Below are 22,808 nucleotides of genomic sequence, written 5' to 3'. Positions count from 1 at the left end.
TACTTTTTAAACACTAATTTCGTTTTTCTTTTTAATAGAATGTGTTTTTTTTTGAATACTGGTTTCCTTTACTGATATACTGGTTGATACAAAGCATTCTTTATCCTTTACTTAGGACCATTAAAATAGGAGAAAGTGGGTCTTCTTTGATTTGGGCTACATTTAAAATAGGGCTTTTACGGCTATTTTTAAATGAAACTTAGCCTTATTGCAATTATATTTAGCTTCACAATTGGTTGGTGAAACTAAATTATAGCATGAAGCCCTATTGAAGCTATTAGCCTATTCTATGAAGCTATGAAGCTATTCTATGCCTTATACTTATTGAAGCCCTATTTCAAAAGTGATCCAATTCATAGGTACCGCACTTCCTTCTATGCCTTATACTTACCAAAATATGCTCTAAATAAAAATCTTATATCTTTAACTTATAAAATATTTTTTCTCAAATATAACTTAAAATAAGTACATATTTAATAATGTTTGGATAAATTAAAGTTAAATGATTAGATCCAAAAAAATATTTTTGCATTATAAATTATATCTAGAATTTCTCACTGACTTCTTAAAGGTTTAAAAGGTTTTAGTAATCAGTTTTAAAAATAAGGAAAATAATAGAAAGCTTGCTATTTGGATTTAAATTTAATTCCTTAACTAATTTTTATATGTAAAGTCTCAAGATATATCAAATAGATGAGATTATGATGAGGAAAATTTATTTTAAACGGATACCAAATTCGTGATTCATTACTGATGATTCTGATCTTTCTTTTTCTCTTTTCAAGTTGATTACTAAAAGCCATGTACTATTTAATTATAATAATTTGTATGAATACTCACAACACCTGGACCATCCCAACTTGTGGGCTTGCAATCATCGTTTCGCTGACCTTTAAACTGCACCCACACAATACGTGTTAACTGGTGAATAATCGTATAAGTTTAAGTCCTTTATTAACCAAATATCATTTCTACACAAATCAAAAGATATGACAATTTTTTGGGGTAATGACAAATAAGACAGAACGGGGGTAGGGGGCAGATTATAATTCACAAACACATAACCTTCGATAAGAGTGCTTAGAAATGCGGGTGTGAATAATATTCGTTGGGAATTGCATCATCTGCAAATTGGACTCAGATTTGATGCTCGGTTATGGATAATTGGGAGAAATTGCATGTTATTTGTTGTAGGCACGACAGACTTTGGGATATTTCTCCATCTCTGCAACTCCAGCTTCTCTCAAGCAATCTACAACAGATCTTCCAGAATCTACAGCCATAGTTAGACCTGTCTTCACGGCATCCGTGGAGATCGTTGAGAGATCCGTTGCCAATTCTAGTGCAGCAAATACCCGAATCAATATTGTGGTGAGTCCTTCCCCTGAAAAGATTATACCACAAACCGTGAAAATAAACTCATTGGAAGTAGATTAAAAAAATTAGGTGTTAAGTAAGATGATTTTCTTTTGGATTATAGAGGCCATCACACGTCAAAGACAACCTTTAGCAGATAATAAAGTACGACCATTGATGTATTTCGTTATCATAAATTATCAAATAAATTAGATTGCGATCAGCATTTATGGCAATAGGTTATTAACTACCGTGTAGAAATGTCTATACAAAACTGTGTGAATTCGACAAACCTTTTATATCTTTTAAATTGATTAATGGCCTATAATTCGTGTGAAGAGAAACTTATGCTCTGATGAAGTGGGATATTTTTACATAAATATTTCTTATGATTTAAAAGTATGAAAAAAATAGAAATATTTTTGAGAAAAATTCATATAATTTGCATTAGCACAAAATTTTCCTTGGGACGATCTTGTCATCTCAATAACATTATGTCTTCTCTTAATGATTAATAATATATCTATTCCGATTATTAGGGGATTATTGGAAGAAGAAAAGACAGCTCGTGGGGCTGAATAAATGTTAGCGAACATGTGCCGCGACAAATTTGCTTCAAATGTCAAATGAAAGTAAATTAATAACCTACGGGAGAAGTATAATTATGCAAATGATCTAGTTCATAAATATATATTCTTTGTGGTGTATCTTTGAAAAAATGCTGAAGAGGAAAGCATAGTTTAAATCACGTGCAAAAGCGATCAATGACGATCGATATTTGACTAAATCAGTGATTATTGAGTAATACGCTAATCTATACCTCTGAAAAAAACTTCTTCTTTTTCTTAAAAATATTTTTTAAAATTACTAACGTTAGTTTCAGTAAAAGCTGTACTTGAAAAATTTGCTTTCAAGAGCTTTTGCCCAAAAGTAGTTTAGTAAAACCAATTGAAATGGATAAAAATAAAAGAAATTAAAAATTGTCCGAATAATGCATTATAACAATATATTAATTTTTGGTTTTAAATTTTATTAACTTTTTACGTACTGTAGGATATCCAGCAAGCCTATTTCAATCAGCCTAATTTTTTCAAAGGTATAGGTTGTCCCTCAATTAGAAATTTATAGAAGAGAGTTTTTCAGATTAAAAAATACTTGTTAATTAACTTTGAAAATTTCGCGTGATTCCGAGAGAATCACAAAAAATATATCAATTTTTGGATTTAAAAGGTCTTGTAATACCTAATCCTCCTCCTTAGAATAGATTTTGTAAAGTGTACTTCTCCGGAATAAACGGTTTACCCAAGATTTTAAAAGGTGTTCCAAAGTTTAGCTAGATCTTTGCAAAAATTGTCTTACATTTCGATGTACTTCTACTTTACAAATTATTCACAAGACCAGAATTTTTAATAATTCTATATAGATTTAAAAAAAAATGTTTTCTTCTTAGATACCAAGACCCAGTGTTCCAAAAGAGACGAAAGAGAGTTAATAAAAATCATACAATCAATAAAATCTCACCGTAATTTCCAAATTCACCAGTTTGATAGTCCCATGGCATGAGGTAGTGGTACTGAGGCCAGTATGTCTTGGTTATCACGAAGATGAGATTTGAGTCAGATTGCTTGAAGTTCTTATCGAGACCCCAGATAAAGTGCGCGGAATTTACCATCCAGGCTACATTGATCACGATCATATAGCGCAGGGAGAAGGCTACAAAGAGGGCAGCCTGCACGGTATCATCCCAGTATTCCAGTGGAGCATTGATTGGCAACAATACAAAGAAGATCAAGTACAGAATCCAGTAGAATTTCTTCTGGAACATGACGATTTTGTCATCTTCAATGTCACTCATATCGATGGTGTCCAGCAATTTCTGCTGCTTCGCACTCAGAGTCCGAATTTGAGCCAGAACTTGACTGTGCAGAAGATCTTTATCACTATAGTAGGGATCATCTGACGTCTTGAAGACTTTATGATGAAGTCGGTGCTGGCGTACCCATTCATAAATTGACCCCTGCGGAAATTCATTGATAAAGTCAAAATAGTGCACAAACAAATCCTTATCTTATCTGGAACTATTTATCTATGAAAAGTTTTATTTCTTACAGTTTTTGTTCCTCATGAATTCCTAAGGTATTTAAAGTTTTAAGAGGTTTATGAGCTTTATTGGCTTCATTTGGTCATTCGAAAGATAGTACAAAATTGTTAATTAAAACCGCGTCACAAAAACACTATTTTTACGCATTTTACAATTGCAATAGAGTCTCGCTAATTCAGCTCTTTAATGATCGAAATACTTTTCAATTCAGGCAGCAGTTGAATTTGAAAAAAGTTTGTTGATGTTTTTCAATTTTGATAATAATTATCGAATTTACAATGAATATAGGGGAAAGTGGTCTGCCTTTGAATGCGGCAGCCTTTGAATATTGTAATTTTTTTCATTTTTCTTTAAAGCATAAATTCTTTTCTATTAGCTATTAGATAGCTATTCATAATCCTCACAAGTCATTAAAAAATGCAGACCCTAGCTCTTATTTTCTAGGTGCTAGGGCAGAAAAACCAAACTGAGCTCTAAACTGTAATTTTGATGTTCCACAATTCATGTGTTTTTTCATAATCAAAATAATTTTTCGAACAAATCTTCTATTGTGAGTCATAGAAGGGTATACTTGGATGGTATTTCTCCAAATACATTTTGATTCAGATGAGACAATTTTTGTGGGTGATAAAAGTTTGCAAATATTGCTCTGCGGCAGCCTTTGAATCTTAATTATGTGTGCTTTTGAATCCTCTCTTTACATACATTGAAACGTCTGACAGCTTCCTGTCCGGGAGCAGAATAGAATTTCTACTTTGGTCTGACGAATGTCATACAAATACTTATAACATGCTATCTTGCTCCGGCCAGGATGTTTCAAACTGACAATTGTCAACTTCAATTGCGTTTTATTACAAATTTTCAAGTGAAAAACAGTGCTTCAGAAAAATGTTAAAAATGTTGTTGTATAATGACTTTTGACTACAGTGATTGTTTTATTGAGTGCATTAGGGTTCATGCTAATCAATTATGGGCCGTTTAATGTTACAGACCCAATATTCTCAGTGAAAGATTAAGATTCAAAGGCTGCCCAAACACATTCAAAGGCAGACCATGCAGGCTGCCTTTGAATATATCGACATCACATTTTCAAGTTTCTCACCAGGAAAAACTGAGGACTTGCGAGTCCTGAATGGGGTAAGCATAGAAGCTCAATGAACAAGAGAATTTTTTGGTGTAGTGCAAAGTAAAACTCATGTTGTAGTTTACTCTGAAAAAAATCTCAAATTTTGAACATCATTTTACGTTCAAAGGCAGACCACTTTCCCCTAATAATTTCATGTCCGAATTTCACTCTAATTTGGATCACATTTCGGTCCCAAATACTCGAATTCGAGAGAGTCTACTTTATGTCAAAGTAATCATAAAAATTGGTCATGTGGTAATCGAGTTAATTTAGGTAATATTATGTGGAAATTGGTTTTTGAGTACTACACATAGCGTTGATTCCACGAAATTAAAACGTTCTAAGAAGAGTTGTAATGTTTTATAAGATTTTACTGCAGGAACTCCATGGAGAGAGAAGTGTATACAGTGGCGGCCAAAATAATAGAATAACTCCTGAAAACCTGAGTTTTTTTTACTTTTTTCTAGTATATGTTTAAAAAAGTTTATTTTACAAATGTTTAAATAATTGCTTTACATCGAAAAAGTACGGTACTTCCCGGAAAAGGTCTATATTTTGACTCAGAATACGTCAATAGTGATGTTCTCCTTGGACAAAAAAATAGAATCACTTTCATGTATAGTTATAAACGGAAATTCATTTCGAGTATTTAAAAAAAAACAAAATTTTAGTGTAATGTCCATAATTATTTAGTGTCTTTACAATTAGTTTTCTAAGTTTAGATACACGAAATTATTGGAAATTGGAGAAAATGTAGAACTTTCTCGTTAGAGGCTCTATTAGATTTTTGAGGGTACAGAAGCATAGAATGATCGTAAAAGTTATCACAGTGAATTACGAAAATCAAATCTATAACATAATATAGTGTTTACGTACACATAAGACTCGGAATTTTGTCTGCCATCGGATCCACGGCCCAATGGTATTAAGAAAACAACAACAATTCAGGATTTCCGAATTGTTCAATGTGTTAAAATAAACGTAACATTTCATCAGAAGGTATTCTATGGGAAAAATAGAGTTGAAAAGGTTCTCAGATAAGTCCTGGCTATGTTAGAAATACATTTCGATCAACTGAATTACTTGAAAGGACGAACATGAAAACACAGTAGTGTTAATATCCTTGAAAATGTAAAACAAATTTAGTTTCATTACGAAAAAGGACTCTTTTATGATTATTTTCATTCCAGACTTGGTACTTATTGGAAAATTCAAACCTCTTTTTTTAAAGTAATTAACCGCGTCATCCGTTTTTCAAGGCCAAAGTTGAAAAAGGCTCTAGGTAGCGCATTTATCTTGGAATTTCCGAAAAAACTAAAATGGTTCCACTCGGTTTTGAACCGGTTTCATAACCTATAACTAATTTTTATTCCAAATTCAATTATATTAGTCCTAAGTGATTTTGGGCAATGTTTTGAGTGATTTATAAACCTGTTCAAATCGGTTGTGAACAGATAATGAACCGATTATGAAACGATAAATAATTTTTGTCCGAAAATCAATTTCATTACCCTTAAAATTATTTTCTGAGATCTTTTGACTGATTTACAAATCAGTTTAAATCGGTTGAGAACCGGTAAACGGTAAATGATGCGAAAGTACTTTTGAGGCATAGCATCTAAGTTTGAGGGGTAACTCATTTCGGGAAACTCGAGCCAATCTGGCTGGGGAACCCATACATTTCTTTTTTCAGAAAACCCGGGGAACACATACATTTTTTGGGAACTCGAGCTAATTTGATTGATTTTATGAATTACCCCTTGTTTAAGTTACGAATTCGAGCACTTTGTAAAGTCTGGGACGCTTTGCCACCCCTTTTTATTTGCAGTTAATCATCAAATTCAGTGAAATACAACCAGAGTGGTTAACGATAGAATTTTTGAAAATTTTATTAGTTCTCTCTTTAAGCATTTACTATTGCTAAATTGCTATCAACAGATGATTTCGATATTTAAAGTTTATGATCAACATTTGACATAAATGTACGTAAAACTGAATAACAATTGGTCAAAAAATCGTTAAATTAACTTTTGTGTAGATAAAATCAACTTTTTTACCAATAAGTTGATAATTCTATTAATTAATTAATTAATTTTCAGTTTTAACAACTATTTTGATCAACACCGTTGATCTTTATCAAATATTTTTCTCTCTGTATATAATGTTAGTCTTATGACAGGGACAGATATACTTTGATCTTTGAACAATTACCTATAAGATTTTTTGTAAACATTAAAAAAGCAGAGTTAAATTTGGGCTTCAGAAGTCGGATTGACCTAAAAAAGTATAATTTTTTTGCGTTTTTTTCATGGATTTTTAAAATTATTTAATCCTAAACATTAAAAGTTTATTCCGTAAGCATTATAAATATTAAAGATTTCAAAGATAATTTTTGGTTACTGAACTAAAAATTTATTTATTATTTATTTTTTAAGAAAAATAAATTGAATAACAATATGACATTCTAAATTGTCTTTTATCTGTTTAAGTTTGAAAAAGCGACGTAAACCGGTAACTTAAGTCTGCTATTTTTGGGTCAAAACTTGTCATCAAATTCTTAGAAAATAATTTCACACCTTGACAAAACTTACAACCAAATTATGTTTAATAATAAAACTATCAAGCATAGGTCAAAATCAACAAAATAAAAATTTTATTAGGTATTTCGACGATGAATATGAAATTAGATTATTTAATTTTCTGCAAAAATATACTTCTGTTGATCACTAAAGAGCGGCATTGGAAAATTTTATAGCTTTTTAATGTTTCTTTCTAGATGATCAAGATAAATGTGTCTTATTGAAATAAAACTGGGACCTTACGCAGCTTTGGTCACGTCCGCATTTGATGAAACATTTTCAAAATAGCACGAAATTTTAAATGGCATGCAGTTGATTAATTTATTAATGCATTTTTGCAATGCTTTGGTACATTATTGAAGTGATTGATAAACCCCTTGAGCTTCCAATGTGAACTGTTATATGATTAAATATTGCCGGTATTTAGGCGCTGTTGAATTACTCTGAACTGAGTGTAGAGAGAAGACATTGATTTTCAATTCTAAACGGAAATTGAAAATGCGCATGGAAATTCATTTTGTAATGTCATTGTTTTAAATTTAAATGAATGCAGGTCAGGAGAGGTCTTCGTGGTGGGTAATTATATTCGTCTTACTGTACACCGCTGTACACTTACCTGACCGGCCATGGTTTGGCACAGCATAAGAAATCCACGAAGGAACGTACTGGCTGTGTAGGTACGATGGGCCCAGAGACGGTGGGAGCCGCATGTGACACCAATTATGCCCAAGAATGTTAAGATTATTGCTGAAAAGAGACAAGGCTGTTGATCGAGGATGCAGACATGGAGAAAGGGTCTGGCCTTAACTCACTAAATAATGCTGTTATGAGGGAGGTCTGTGTAAAGAGCACTACAACTCCATATATTCCTAAAATATTGAGATGGATGTAGAACAAAACAGCTGGCCAGCTTGCTTCCCTCTTGAGATCCTTGGGATTGTCCTTGGGCTCATCAGCGGACGTTGGCTGAGACACAGTCTCCGTTTGACTCATTCCGTTTGTGCTGTGTTTTTCCGTCATCTCAATCGCACTTTTACCTGGAGTAAACAACACAATATCAATTGGAGATGAGATAGAATTTCTCAGGCTTATTTGTTGGAAATTTCTGAGAAATCAAGTTCAGGAAAAATTACAAGATTTGAACCCCCCACAAAGCTCTTACACGTGTTCTAATAACCAGTTTCTTGAACTTGGCTTTTGAGCAATAATTTCTATTTCTCATTCATATTTCTCTCCTAAATGTCCGGACGGTTACAGCCAGAACCATGAACCTTAGGAATTAAGGTCAAGGAGAGAACGCAAAAAAGAAATTTCCAACATACAATATCGATTCTGATCCCATTCCTGGCTAATATACAAATTTTATTGAGAAAGATTGACCGATGAGAAATTGGTTGAGGTCATTTAGGAGTGAAACTGCAGACAATACAACAAAGTTGTTCATTATGAAAATGCCCCGACTATTCCTCAGGCCTAATAGGAAGTTCACATGGTTATTCAGCGATTTTTGCAGTAGTTTAATTAACAACAATTGGAAATGCAAGTTCATTTAAAGAAAAGTATTGGATAGGATACAAATATTTAGTTAGTTTTACTACTTGTTTTTTTTCTAATTTTGTGGTAAATGCAAATATAAATTATTGTTTATTCAATAATTGTCAGATGCAAATTCTTGCTGGATATAATCTACGATTTCTGACTTGTTTACAACTGAGAATTAGATGTGATTAGAAATTCCGTCATATTTGTAAAAGAAAAACATTTTATTTAAAATTTAAAAAAAAACTTGGGTAAGAATGCCTTAAAACAAGTATTTAAAAGAATTGTGTCAGACTTATTCCTTGTAGTAAGGATATTAAAAATATTCATAATACAAGTTTTTCATTTAATGAAAGAGAATCCTTGTATGTAGGAAAATTTAGGAGAGATTAGGGCAAAATTAGACAGAAGATGAAATTCTTCTTAGCATATCGTCAGTTAAATCAGCATTTGTCGTAACTTCCTTTTGTCAACTTTTCAGGAGACAAAATTTTCAGTTCAATATTACTTTTCTTAAAAATGAGCCCCGAATGCGATACTTTTGAGTCAAAATAATAAAAGTGGCACTAATAAACTGTAAGTTAACTCGAGATAATCTTTATAAAATTATTTAAAAGCTGCAATATTGAGAAATATATTAGAAGCAACACAATAATATTTTATCGTAACTTCCATAATTTATAAAGCCGTAACTTCCAATGTATGGAGATTCTGGAAGTTACGACAATTTTCTAAAATGCATTATATCAATTTGAATTATTCTAGTGATAATAAGCGCCATTATTTGACTAAATTAGTCAATAATACTGTTATCCTTGTCCCTAAAAGCTTTTATTTCATAAGTTTTTATTGAATAAATTTTGTGCACCACGTCGCTTGTTTTGTTTTGAATTAATGACAGATGGGTAGGGATTTTTTCTCACTTTTTTCTCGCAAATATTGAATTAAAATGATTTCATGTTACACTATTCGCACTGTCTTTCGATATTTGGAAGAGTGTATAAACGTTTTATTGAGAAATATTGCAATTTTGCTGCAAATTACAAGCCACGCAAACAAGCAAAAGAAGTTACGACAAATGCTGATTATTGAAAATTTTGTATGGATATTTGTCGTAACTTCCCCAAACATGGAAGTTACGACAAATTCTGATAAATTTTTCTTAATTAAAGGCACTTACGATAATTTTTGTTTAAAATAATTTTTATTAATAAAAATATATAAAAGTTATATTATAAAAGTTTCTTTTTCACAAGTGCGTTTAATAAAGAAAATTACGCTGATTTCAAATATGTATATATCTCAAAATCGCAAAAATGAAGTTACGATAAATGCTGATTTAACTGACGATATGGTTTGTGAAAAACATGTTTAAATGGGATTGATAAATATTTGAATGAGTAGAGAAGGAGTTTAATAAGCTGAATAAACAGTAGTTTACTCCGGTGGCAGCCAAAATCCCGAAAGCCGAAATCCCGAATGTTCAAAATCCTGATAGGGATAAAATTATATGGAGGAAATTGTTTAGAATAATTTCCCATGACACATAAGATTTCCCTTTGCCTCCAGCAAGCGCGGATATAATCGTGGGAGTAGCTATGACACTTTTAAGAATTCGGGATTTTGCCCCATTCGGGATTTTGACCGGGACGCGTTTACTCTATATTCGTTCTAAAGAAACCTGTAATACCCCACTGTCATTCGGGCTCACCTATGTCTTAAAGAATCAAAAAGTTAAAAGAGTTTTTAACGTGAATATTTATGTCCAATATTTGTAGAAACTTTTGAACACTTAAGAAAGGAATTAAGGAATGCGCAATTTTGAAAAAATGTCGAATAGGTTTTAAAAGTATAGGCTTGAATTCCTTATAATTTAATACTAAAGCGGCCTTCAGATTTGAGGTTTACTCCAGTTCCCGAAGGCCTCGGAATCTAATATACCATATTTGTCCTTCACAATCGAATCTTAAGTAAAATTAAAACAGTTAAGCCATATTATGGCTAAGCCTTAAGACTTGATGCCGATGTAAGGGCCTATACAGATTTGAGGTTAGCTTACAGACGGTTAAGTGGAAAACTGACTGAAATGTAGTTTAATTTTTGTATGATAGGGGAGGGTGGGGCAATTTCACGTAACTGAGTTTTTTTAGAACTCATTTGTTGAACACATTTGAACCGTATTAAACAGACTATATTCCGTTTCTTGGCTATTAACTATCTAAAAATATACAGGACAATTTCTGAATAATTATATTTCTTCCTAAAAATCTTTATTTTCAAAAGTAATGCATATATGGTAAACTGTAACAGCATACTCCCCGCCCCTCCTATGGTATTTATGACACTAGTCATCATTATTTCTATCACCATTATATGGGCTTCAGACCTGAGACTTAGCCATACGGCTTAACTGCTCTAATTCTTCATCAATCAAGATTTTTTGGAAAAATTTGGCTTAGGATTCAATTACTAAGGACAAATATGACTTATTAAATTCTAAAAAAGCAATAAAATTGGCTGTTATTTAGGATTTTGAGACCGTCGGGAACTGGCCTAACCCCCAGTCTGAAGACCGCTTTACGCTAAGACTTTTCTCTGGTTGTCTTCAGGATTGCATAAGCCCTGATAGACCTAATGGTCCTAGTGGTTAGGGTAAAGCTAATATTATGATGGAGGCACTTGATGGGTCAAGTGGTAGAGTACTCGCTCTATGATGCAAGTTTCCCGGGTTCGAATCCCCTTTAGGTCACCAGGAATTTTTCTGGCATTAACTCTTTCCGGACCGCAGCATATGCTGCAAGCCAATTTCACAATTTTTAATCAAAAATATCTAAGCTCAGGAATTAATTGAAGTCCTACAAAAAATATCTTACATTTGGACATCCTTATAGTTTGTAATCATCCACAAGAATCGGATTTTTATCAGTTCTGAATAATTAAAAAACATTGTTTTTGATAGAAGATGCATATGCTTCTTTGGGTACTACATTCCCAAAAGAGACGAAAGAGTTAAAGGTGTTCGAATTGCATCCAGTGAGCTTCACTGCACTTGATTCCACGGGGCATGGGGCAGACGACCCCATACCTGTATAAGAAAAAATAATAATGGATGTCCCGAACTCCCCCCCGAACGTTGTGCCACCATTATTATTTATTATTATAATATTATGATGGACGCTTACGAGAAGGGAAAAGCCCTTGTATTAAACATTGAGTGGAAAATTTTTTTAAAGATCGTAGCGACACAAAAAGCTTTAAAATGGTTCATTAAAACTTACTTAGAGAATTATAAAAGTCTATTAAAAGAAGAACGCATTCCTTGTGCTTTTGGGGGGTCCATGCGGTGCAATTGGTAAGAGCGTTTGGTTTTTGGGCGGTGGAACCCGCCCGGTGCAAATGATTGAAGCGTCTGAACGGACATATTTCTCATACACATTGTAAACTGAATAAAAAAATGTAAACTGGGCAATGTATAAAATGGCAATAAAAGGCCCGGTACATCTAAATAAATAAATAAATAACATTCGTTGTGAAGCTTCTAAGAAAAATTAACTAAAGTCTTTAAGAAAATTAACTTAAAGAAATTGAAATTGATTGAAAATGAAGTGATTTTCAGACAAACAAAAATTTTTTATTTGAGAAACTGCAGTGAGTATATACTAGCCGTGACACACACGCTAAACCAATCAATTTCAACGCGTATTTTAAAATTAGAAGTTCTACAGTAAATTCAGTAAAATCTCCTAATATAATAGTATAATTTTTGGTTGCTATCTGGTTCGTTCAGGAAGACAAGGATATTTGAAAGCACATTGAAAATCAGTCATTTTTTGTTTGATACAAGTCGAAATAGTTTATCATACTGTTTTCGTACAAAAAAAACAGAATGTATTAAGTATGATGCATTTGAACGGTTTAATTTTATGAAATTAATAAGTTTTCAGTTGTAAGGGAGAGCACCACTGACCGACAGTGTTCCTCGGATCGTCAGGTTACTACTATATTGTTGCACCAATTCAAATGAATTTTTAACAATTATTATCTACTTTTTGCAATTTAACTCTCACAAGAATGCAGTGCATTAGCTCAGATTTAATTTAAAAAATCTATTTTTCGTGAGACACCTGATTTTATTCCTGACGATCCGAGGTACAGAGCACATTGTTGCAGTTACATCTATTTTTCATTAATTTATTGTAAAATTTAAAATTCAAATGCATAGTTAAATGGATCACTAATATACCAATTAGCATACATAAAAATATCAAGTAGTATTTTGTGGCTTATATTTTCAATTAAATATCGAGCACGTTTCTTAAAATTCCAATCCGGGGTGCTCTTTCCTTATTTTAGAATAAAGGCACACAAGAAGCTCAGGAGCGACATTCAGTGCTTTCTTTAACATTCTTATTCACTATCAGTTGAGAAGTCTCAAATTTGCTAAACTACCTTCGATCAAACTCTTTTAAATTAAAAATTATAATTTATTTGAACACACCGAAGCACTTTTGAATAAATTATTAAGCTGAAGTGCTGTTTTTTACACCAGCACCGCTAACAAATTTCATTATTTGATTTGAGTTGATGGGAACTGGAATTCTTCGGGGAAGTGGAGTTATCCTTAGAAAAATAGCAACGTTTTTCGGAGCTTTCAGCTTGGTCTTTAAGTCTGCATCAGTGGTCAAATCAAAAAGGAATTTCCAGACTTTTATCTAACAATCTGTCCATGGATCTACAAGGTATTACAGAGGATATGAGGGCAAATTTTCTAAAAATAATAGTTCACTTTAAACAATATTCAGAAGACAAGAAGTTTAAAAAATATTAAACTGTCTCAATACTTTTTGAAAGTAATTTATCATTGTAAGAAAAAGTTGTCTCATATCCTCTATATCCTGTAGATCCTTGGAAAGATTGTTAAACAAAACTCTGAAAATTCCTTATTGATTCGACAACTGTTAGAGGCTTGGAGACCGAGCCGAAAGCTCTGGAAAATATTGCTGTTCTTCTAAGAGTGACTGCATTTCTCCAACTAATTCCAATTCCCACCGTCTAAATTTTTCTAACGTCGAGTTTTTCATTTTGACTGTTTCTTTGTACGCAAAGTGTTCGAAGCCAAAGTATGTGCGAAGCCTGAAAGCCTTTCCTTATTTGAATTTTAACTATACGCTGAGTGACTATACACTGAGAAAAAAAGAGGATACGATTAACTTTTTTTCGTCATAACTTTAACACTTTTCGGGTGTAAAAATATATCAACATTTTTAATGTTAATTTTACACCTTTTTAAGGGTAAAAATAACATGAAAAGGGTTACTTTAACCCCTAATACACCTAAAAAGCATAATATTTACACCGATTTCGGATCAATACTGCAGGGTAAAATTAACATTTCCGGAATGTTATTTTAACTTTTTCGGATTTCTCTCACTCAGTGTAGGACCACTGATTATCTCGTACAACACACCATTCCTCTTAATCCGAGACACATTTGATTTTTTTTTCTAACTGGACGATGATAATGTGAAATTATTAAGTAGTGGACAACGGTAGCCAACCAAAACTACGTCTAAATTGTTAATCTGCAACCTTTCTTGTGAGTAAATATTTCACGAAAATTAATTGAATAGACTTGTATAATTTCATATGCAAGTTAGAAAACTCACACTTGCAGGAATGCATAAAAAAAAAGTCGTGGGAAAAGTTCCTTGAACTTCAAAGCGACACACATTGTTTTTTGAGTATAAGTTTTTCCGATGAAACTTTTCCAGCGCCGTCAGCTGCGTCAACAGGCGTCATAAGGTCAAACGTGCTTTGATGTCGTGACCATTGCAAAAATAATGTACGCAATAGATTCGGTTTTTAATATGATCTTGAACTTGACTGATGGAGAAATCAGTGAATTGATTCACAATCATTTGGGAGGAGTGCTCGAGACAGGTTGAGCTGAAGAAAAGTCCGTTACGCAAGCTGATGTAACGATTGTAAAGTTGATATTTTGCACAGTCCCAAAGTCGCGAAGGACTGGAAAGTTATGTGATCGATGCAAAATGTATAAAATGGGAAGAGAAATGTAACTTATGAGACTGGTTTCCCTCTCAGTGGGTCTTTCAATAATGTGTCAATATCAACGAGTTTTTTTTTAGGTGGTCTTCGAGGTTTATTCTTAAACGGGGGGACTAACTTAGTGGACCACACGTCACCATTTCACACATCTTCACAGTAAAACTATTTACACTTGAAAAATTTATCAAACAACAGTGACATTTTTCGTGTGAAGAAGCTTTTATTGATCGCGACGACACTTTGACATACTTCAATGATATGGCAAAAATGTTCAATTTTACGACTATGCATATGAAAGGGAAAGTTTAACCAATCCATTGCCGATAGTCACCAATAGTGTTAAATTCACTTGCTCTATTGTTAGTTATATCAATTAATTATTGACAATAGATATGCAATTGCAAAACTTATGGCATTGCAACACTCGTCAACTTACTCAGATGAGTTCTGTTTGGTGGAGGTGTGGATGTCTGGATTGAAGGGGCACTCAACACAGAAAATTCCACACACAATTTTTATTTAATCTGAAAATCCCTTCCTCCAGAATTTTTTTCTGAAAATCCCAAAGTTCCGTGCCACAGAATCACCACAAAATTAGCCACTTTAGAGCAATTCCGGGTTTGGAAGAAAAAATCAACACACAAATTTTCCCAAAGCGAATGGTCTGAATGCCCCGACAAGTGGATTGAAAGTAAAGGGATAATCGATAGTCACTTGTGGCTTATTACACCTCGATCGAGGCTCTTTAATTTATTCTTGATGATAATGACGGACAAAATAGCCGTAGTGCGACAAAAGAAACTTACACAGTGACTTAAACACACCGAATGACTATTTTTTCGTGTAATATGTCCACAGTTACTTGAAAATCAGTAAATTTCCCCCACTCATTCATGGTAACATATTAAACATATCGCCGAGGTCTGTACATCCATTGCACCTCTCTTGTTCCACCACTTATCACTAAAATCACAGCCAAAAGTCAAAAAATTTTCATAACTTATAACCGCAGCAAAAGTGTAAGATGCTCTGAAATGCTAAACCACTTCCCCGTGCGATTTGCAATTAAACTTGCTAAAGGTTAGAAGATAACTAAAAGTGAGAGAGAAAAAACGGAATTTTCCAAGATATTTGCATCGCAGTTTTATCCACGAGTTGCAAAGCTATTAGATTTAGATTAAGGATTTTCTTACTACTGAAAGTTTGAAAATTAAAATTGATTCATAACTCTGTATTTAACAATGATATCGCGTGTTAACAAATTATTTGAATATATTAAAAGGACTACCCCAAGACTGTGCAAATATATTCTAGAATTTTTAATATTTTGGCTTGTGAATAATAAATTCAAAATATTAGACTTAGGGCTACAACACATTGTCTGTCAAATTCTTATGGTAATGGCTTAGTCAAATGAAGCATATTTTATTTGAGAATATTGTGACAAAAATTATCTGATCATCATTGAGAATTCAAGAACTTTTCAAAGAATTTTGTAAGGGAAGAGTACCAGCGATTGGCAGTGTTTCTCGGATCGTCAGGTTATTACCGTATTGTTGCTCCAATTCATTCATTCATTTTTTTCATTTTCAACCGCTTATCCCTATTGGGGTCGCGGGCCCATGACATCCAATCTAGCAGCCCACGCCTGTCGGTCGTCCGCCACTTCAGGAAGATGTTCGGGTTCGATCCCGAGGCGTTCCAAGGCAAGATTCTGAATTTGATTCAGCCACCTTGTCCTAGGTCTGCCTCGAGGCCGAGGTCTCCTCACAATGGCTTGCATAGCTTTTCTGGGGAATCTTTCTTCATTCATGCGTTGAACATGTCCATACCATCGAAGTTGTGATCTCTCAACCCGAAGAAGCAGCTCCTCGACTCTTAGTTCCTCACGAACGGCCACATTCCTCACTCGATCTCTACGAGTGATTCCCTTAACCGCTCGAAGGTACCTCATCTCGGCAGCTTGTACTCGCGATCTTACCCTTTCGGTCATTACCCAAATCTCATGACCATAGGTGAGAATAGGAATGAACACAGCTTTAAAGACCGATAATTTAGCCGATCGACTAAGCTCGACCTTCCTCAACACGCTTCTGCCAAGCTCCCTCATTACTGCAGAAGCCTGACCGATTCGCGACGAGAGTTCTGCCTCCATCCTACCATCACTCGTGAATAACACCCCGAGATACTTGAATTGTTGCTCCAAATCAAATGAATTTTTAAAAATTATTGGCTAGTTTTTACCAATTAACTCTTACAAGAATGCACTGCATTAGCTCAGATTTAATTTATAAAATCAAATTTCCGTGAGACACCTGGTCGAATTTGTGACGATCCGAGGTAGGTACAGATTGCAAGTTTGCAATTACATCTAATTTTTATAAATTTATTGTAAAAATTAAAAATTCAAATGCGCATATATAGTTAAATGGATCACTAATATACCGATTAGCATACACAAAAATACCAAATAGTATTTTGAAACTTATATTTTTAACTAAATATCGAGCATGTCTCTTAACATTCCGATCCGGGGTGTTCTTCCCTTATTCTCATTTTTTTTAATAAAATATTTGAGAATAATATATTAAATAATAAAATAGGGATACGCGGTTGAAAATGGTGGTGATTATGATAATGATGGTTATTAAAATAGTGAAGATTGTAAGGATACTATATAGGGGAACTCTTTTAGGCTTCGCACATACCCTGACTTGAAACATTTTATGTTTTTCCCATATTCCTTCAATGAATCTGACCTATTATTATTCGGCATTGAATAAATGAGCAGTAAAAAGTTAAAATTGATCAGTAACAAAAAAAAATTGAAACAGTGATATTATCGTCCAAATTCTGGCAAAGGGAAAATAAAGGGCTTTTCACTCTATATGGAACCATTTTAAATGTTAAATTTAAACAAGTTTAAGCTATCGCGAACAATTTTTGTTGACGGAGTTGTCTTGTTCAACTCCCTTCCCTTGCATGCCAGATCCTCACTGGCTGGCATTCCTAGATTCTACCAGATCGAGTAGGGCTAATCTTGGATTTCTGATTTTTTTTTGCCTATTATTTTATGTCTTTGCTTGTAACTTTCCTTTTATTCTTCTAATCAAACTATGTAAGAGGGGCGGACCCTATCAGCTTTGATTAAAATAAATAATAATAATAATAATAATATATAAATTGGACCCATTTTTGTAAAGATTTAAATTTTTTACTGACCATAATTGGATATTTTACTGCTCTTTTTTTAATTTTTTACTGCCCATTTAGAATTTTTTACTGCGCGTTTGTTTTTTGCCTTTTTATTCAAGAATGTGTGACAAGAATAGTTATTAAATATATTTCCATAGGTATATCAGATTCATTAAAAGAACATGGAAAAAATATGAAGTGTTTGTAGCTAGGGTATCTGTGAAGCCTGAAAGCCTTGCCTTATAGAAAGTCCCTTACCTTATTTCAAGTTTTTTTTTGAGTCTGTTAAATAGCTTATGTTTTTTACCATTTCTAATATACCAAAATAACTATTAGTGGATTGTGTCTGAGTTTAACCTAGAACCGATTTCACGCTGTAATTTTTACTTTTAAATCATGGATAAATGAGGTTAAGAACTAAAAAGCAAAAGGTACTGAAAGGTTCCTTTTACTGCTCGAACTCAAAAAGAGACTAGTTATGTTATCCACAAGTTTCAAATTGAGATATTGAGATAACGACTTTCGGTCTTCTACGACCCCCCCCCCTCTCCCGCCATAAGTCAATTTTATTTAGGACAGTTTTTTCCCTCCAAAATCCTGTTTTTGATTATTTCGAAAACGACTCCTTATTTTATTTTTCATTTTCGAAAATATTTTGGAGTTATTCATGGTGAATATTCCATCTTAAGACACATATGTTCGAAAAACATTTCGGTATTGAATTTTCGAAAGTTTAACCCACTTTTCAACCAATTTGCCTAATTTTGGATTATTAAGAGATCTTGGAATTTCCAAATCGGATGCATCGGTCTTAGTGGGTAGTGTATCGGTATATTAGTACCCGTAATTGAAGAATATTTTTCTGATTTACTTTTTTATATGAACGTACGCTTTTTACTCATGCTGAAATATTCTGAAATATGCTTTTCATAAGGTATTTTTAAATTTCGAAATGGGTGTTTTTCAATTTGAAACAGAATACGAAAAGATAATATACAGCTCTTTCTCATGAGTTTCAGCACTCCGCAAAGTTTGTAATGCTTTAGTTAAAATTTTAATAAAAATATTTGGGAATAAACTGATATCTGTTATTTTTCATAATTAGGGGAAAGCGCGCTACCTTCGGACAACTCGATTTTTCTCTATGTACTTTACGGAATTGACCCGTAGCTCTCTTCAGAATATTTGAGACATTGGACTAGCTTATCAAACTATAGTATTATAGGGGAAAGTAATCTCCCTTAGAACGTTTATGCCTTTTAATAATGTGTTTTTTTTTACTTTCCCTAAGAGACTTACACTTGATTATCACATAATTATCAATAATTGATAATAAGCTAACTAATATTTAATAGAAATGTGTAAGTCTCTTAGAGAAAAAAGAAAATTTACATTATTCGAAGGCATGACCGTTCGAAGGGGGAGTACTTTCCCCTAATGAGTAAAATTAATCATAAACATATTAACAAAATGAGTTGTTCGAAGCTTGAGTCATACGAAAGTAGCTCTCTTTTCCCTACAACGATTAATTTTGGTAAAATCTAAATCTAAATAAGGTAAAGTGCCCTCGAGTCGACCGGTTCCTAGACTCGACCGGTGGGCCAATTTTTGACTGTTTGATGGTCAATTTTTATGAAATTGTCAGTGGTTATTTATTTGTTATGGAATAATTGACCTATTATGCCCAACGCACAATAACTTTTGTTGGTAAACATGTTTTTGACATTTCAGTGAGTGAGTGAGATCTAAATCTAGTCATCTCGCTCATTCTTATAAGCATTTTCGAAAACATGTTTACAAAACAAATGTTATTGTGCGTTGGGCATTAATGTTAAATCATACGCCAAATATTAGTGCAAATACAAATAAATTGAATAAATAACTCTACCGGTCGACTTGAGGAACCGGTCGACTTGAGGGCAATTTACCTTATACACCTTCATAAATTCTGGAAAAATTTGATATCTTTTATCTATGAAAACTTTTATTTTCTGCGAGTTAAATCAGGAAAATATATTTTGAGAAAAATATGATTTTAATTCAGCGGAGCAGAGCAATTAAAATAGTAAAGATGGACATTCATATTAATTTCTCCCAAAATAAAACACTCTAACAAAAGAAATTTAATTACGTCCAGTGAAAGAGCTTCAGTTTAATTGCATTTTTATTTTAATTAAATTTACCATAACGCATAAATATTGTGAATCTTCACGAATTTCCGGCAGTTTTCAATAGAAGAGATTTGGGCTGAAAATGTATCAAAGCAATGAAATTATTTTGGAGGCCCCCTTGAATGTCTCAATAAAGATTATCTACTGGATAGCCAATATCTATTTGATAATGAAAAAAATTGCTGTTCAAAGCAATAAATGAGTGTCTTCATTCCAAAAATTCAGCAGTTTGTTCTGAGATATTTTGTTGAAAGTGTTTCTGCAAAGTGATCATGAAGTTCTTAATTAGTGTATCAATTATTCTTTCACTTGGCACTTTTGTGCGCACTTTGGAGATTCTGGATCAGCTGAAATCCGCATCAGCGAGCTTCTATCAGCAGGTTCACACTCAAACCTATTCATCTCGCAGTCGAATTGGTAGAGAGACTGAGAGAGCTCTGCCAGATGAATTGAGCCTCTTTGAACTTGCTGTGAATGATATTCTCAAGGATATTGCAACAATTGAGCAGTCATTCAACTCTGTTTCGGTGGAATGTCAGCAAAGAATGCCAACAACTCCAGAAGATATACGGAATAAAACTGAAAGTGCCTTTTACGAGTGCGGAATTGACTTCTATCACGAGCTTCTTGATGCCCAAACTGCTTCAGAGGGATTTATGGGTATCCTCTACGGAAGAGCCGTAGAAGAATCACTTAACAGTTTGGACCAAATCTCCAGAAATATGCTATACTCTACCTCAGAGTCTCGGGAAAATACCATTGGGCAAGTATACCAGGATTACATCCAGAAGAGACTCGAGTGGGATAACATCGGAGCTATGGAATTGGTTCAGGAAGAATCTTACTATAAGGACAAAATGGAAAGTGTGAAGACAAATCTGAAGAATTGCCTTCTGGGCGCCAAAGGAGGAGCTGGTGTAGATATTGGTGATGTCTTCATTTCCCTCTGGGACTGTTAGAATTCCACAAAAACACTTTACATCCGTATTTCGATATATCAACTGTTCTGTACTTTCCATGTGAAATACACAATCAGTGATCGTAATAAAACGATTTTTAATTGAGTGTGGCTATAAACTATTGGAAAATTCATATTTATTCATAAAGATCTTATTAAAGTGAACATACGGGTTTTTCTATTATTAACAATTACAGTAAATTCAAACTTGCTTCAAAGAATAATTCCTGAAATTAGAATGAATGGTGGTGACGCAAATATTTCTCAAGCGTTAGACTGCGACATTTTCATGAAAGTTTGGGAAATATGAAATTAAGTGAGGAAATTAATGAAATATGTCAATCGACAAAATGTAAAAAATCCTCTTGTACGTTAATTTGTTTTTTGTGATAATCATTAGGAGATATCAAACGATGTCCTGCGAGGCAATTGAACGAAACTGAAACTGAACGAAGGTTTCTCAATAAACCTTACAATTAACTAAAACATGCCAATTTTTCATGATTTTAAGAAAAAAGAAAATCGAATCTTTGAATGCTCAAACCATGGGGCCATCACGCCTAATAAAATGTGAAGATGTTTTTCACTTTTCCTTATAAAAATTTTGCAGCTATTGCACAGCGACTTAAACAAATTTCCTCGTAGTTCTTGTATTATTTCGACGAGCATTATGAAATATGTATTTTTAGATAGCTTTTAATGCACGATTTCGAAACATATTAAACTGATAAGTCAATTCTCTTTAGGAAAAAACTTGCCAATAGTCTTCAGTGCCTCTATGCAAAAACGTATGGAAAAATGAAATGTCGAGAGGCCCCTGGCTCAAACTTCATAACATTTAGCAAAGACACAAACCGGATGATAGCAAAATTTTAATAAGGAAATTATTTCTTTTCAATTTTATTGATTTTTTTCAAGAATTCATATTTCTGACTTTTAATTTTGCGTGAAAATGTGCTCTGTAAAAAATTATTCGCGCACAAAATATCATGGACAAGATTCTATGACATTTGCTTCAGGTGTCTCGGCTAATAAATACAAAAAATCAAAATTTATTTAAAGTGTTTTTCTCTACAATGATTTTATTAACTTTTTATGAAAGTCCAATAAATTATTCTCTTTGTATTATAAAAAATCAAACAGGGCAAAGACGTAATTCACAGGTAGTCAAGACCAAGCTCAGGTCTTGATCCCGTATAACTTTCCGGAGTATCCATTGGGATCCCTGAAGAAATATATGGATTTTCCGAGTTCCCTGCAAAATTTTCCGAGTTTTCCGGGTTTCCTGCAAAATTGTATATGTTCCCGGGTGCTCTAAAAAATAAGTTTCTTGGCTTTCCTAAAGGATAATTGGTTTCCGGGTTTCCTTGAGTTTCCAGTGGGTTCTTTGAAAGTATTATCAATTCCGATATGCACCGGGAAATGGGGCAGCTAAGAAAAAATTGATTTTTCCCAAAGCTTTCGGCTCAGACTCCAAGCCTTCCTCAGTGGTCAAATCTGTTCTCTTCTTGCTTCGTCATTGGTGTCCTTAGTTCACAGGGCATAGGATCTGCGGCACTGCACTTGTCTCTCTTAGCTATTTTCACAATTTTGTTATTAATTTTATTAATTAATATGTCTTTCTTGGTGGTTTCTCTGTGAGACTACTGGTTTAAAAGTACAATTTTAATTACAATTTAAATTAATTCTTTAGTTCTTTGAAAGATTATATAGACAA

General features: G+C 33.3%; 1 protein-coding gene across 2 annotated transcripts; it reads right to left on the bottom strand.

Moving 5' to 3' along the window:
* Positions 1-937: 937 nt before the first annotated feature.
* LOC129798616 (acyl-CoA Delta-9 desaturase) lies at positions 938-15,861 on the bottom strand. Of its 2 annotated transcripts, none has more exons than XM_055841844.1 (5): positions 15,204-15,861; positions 7,975-8,199; positions 7,779-7,909; positions 2,878-3,373; positions 938-1,384 (listed from the first exon to the last, which is right to left on the bottom strand). In XM_055841844.1, exons 2-5 carry the CDS (start codon positions 8,180-8,182, stop codon positions 1,182-1,184), a joined length of 1,038 nt encoding a protein of 345 aa, XP_055697819.1. In that variant the 5' UTR covers positions 8,183-8,199; positions 15,204-15,861; the 3' UTR covers positions 938-1,181. The 2 variants fall into 2 exon arrangements, with proteins under 2 accessions (XP_055697819.1, XP_055697820.1); XM_055841845.1 differs by having other exon boundaries at positions 15,574-15,861.
* Positions 15,862-22,808: the final 6,947 nt, after the last annotated feature.

The sequence above is a fragment of the Phlebotomus papatasi genome, chromosome 1 (genome assembly GCF_024763615.1).
Source record: "Phlebotomus papatasi isolate M1 chromosome 1, Ppap_2.1, whole genome shotgun sequence".
In the NCBI taxonomy this organism is placed as follows: Eukaryota; Metazoa; Arthropoda; class Insecta; order Diptera; family Psychodidae; genus Phlebotomus; species Phlebotomus papatasi.
Note: the sequence above shows the minus strand (reverse complement) of the source record. Positions and strands in the feature narration are given on the sequence as shown.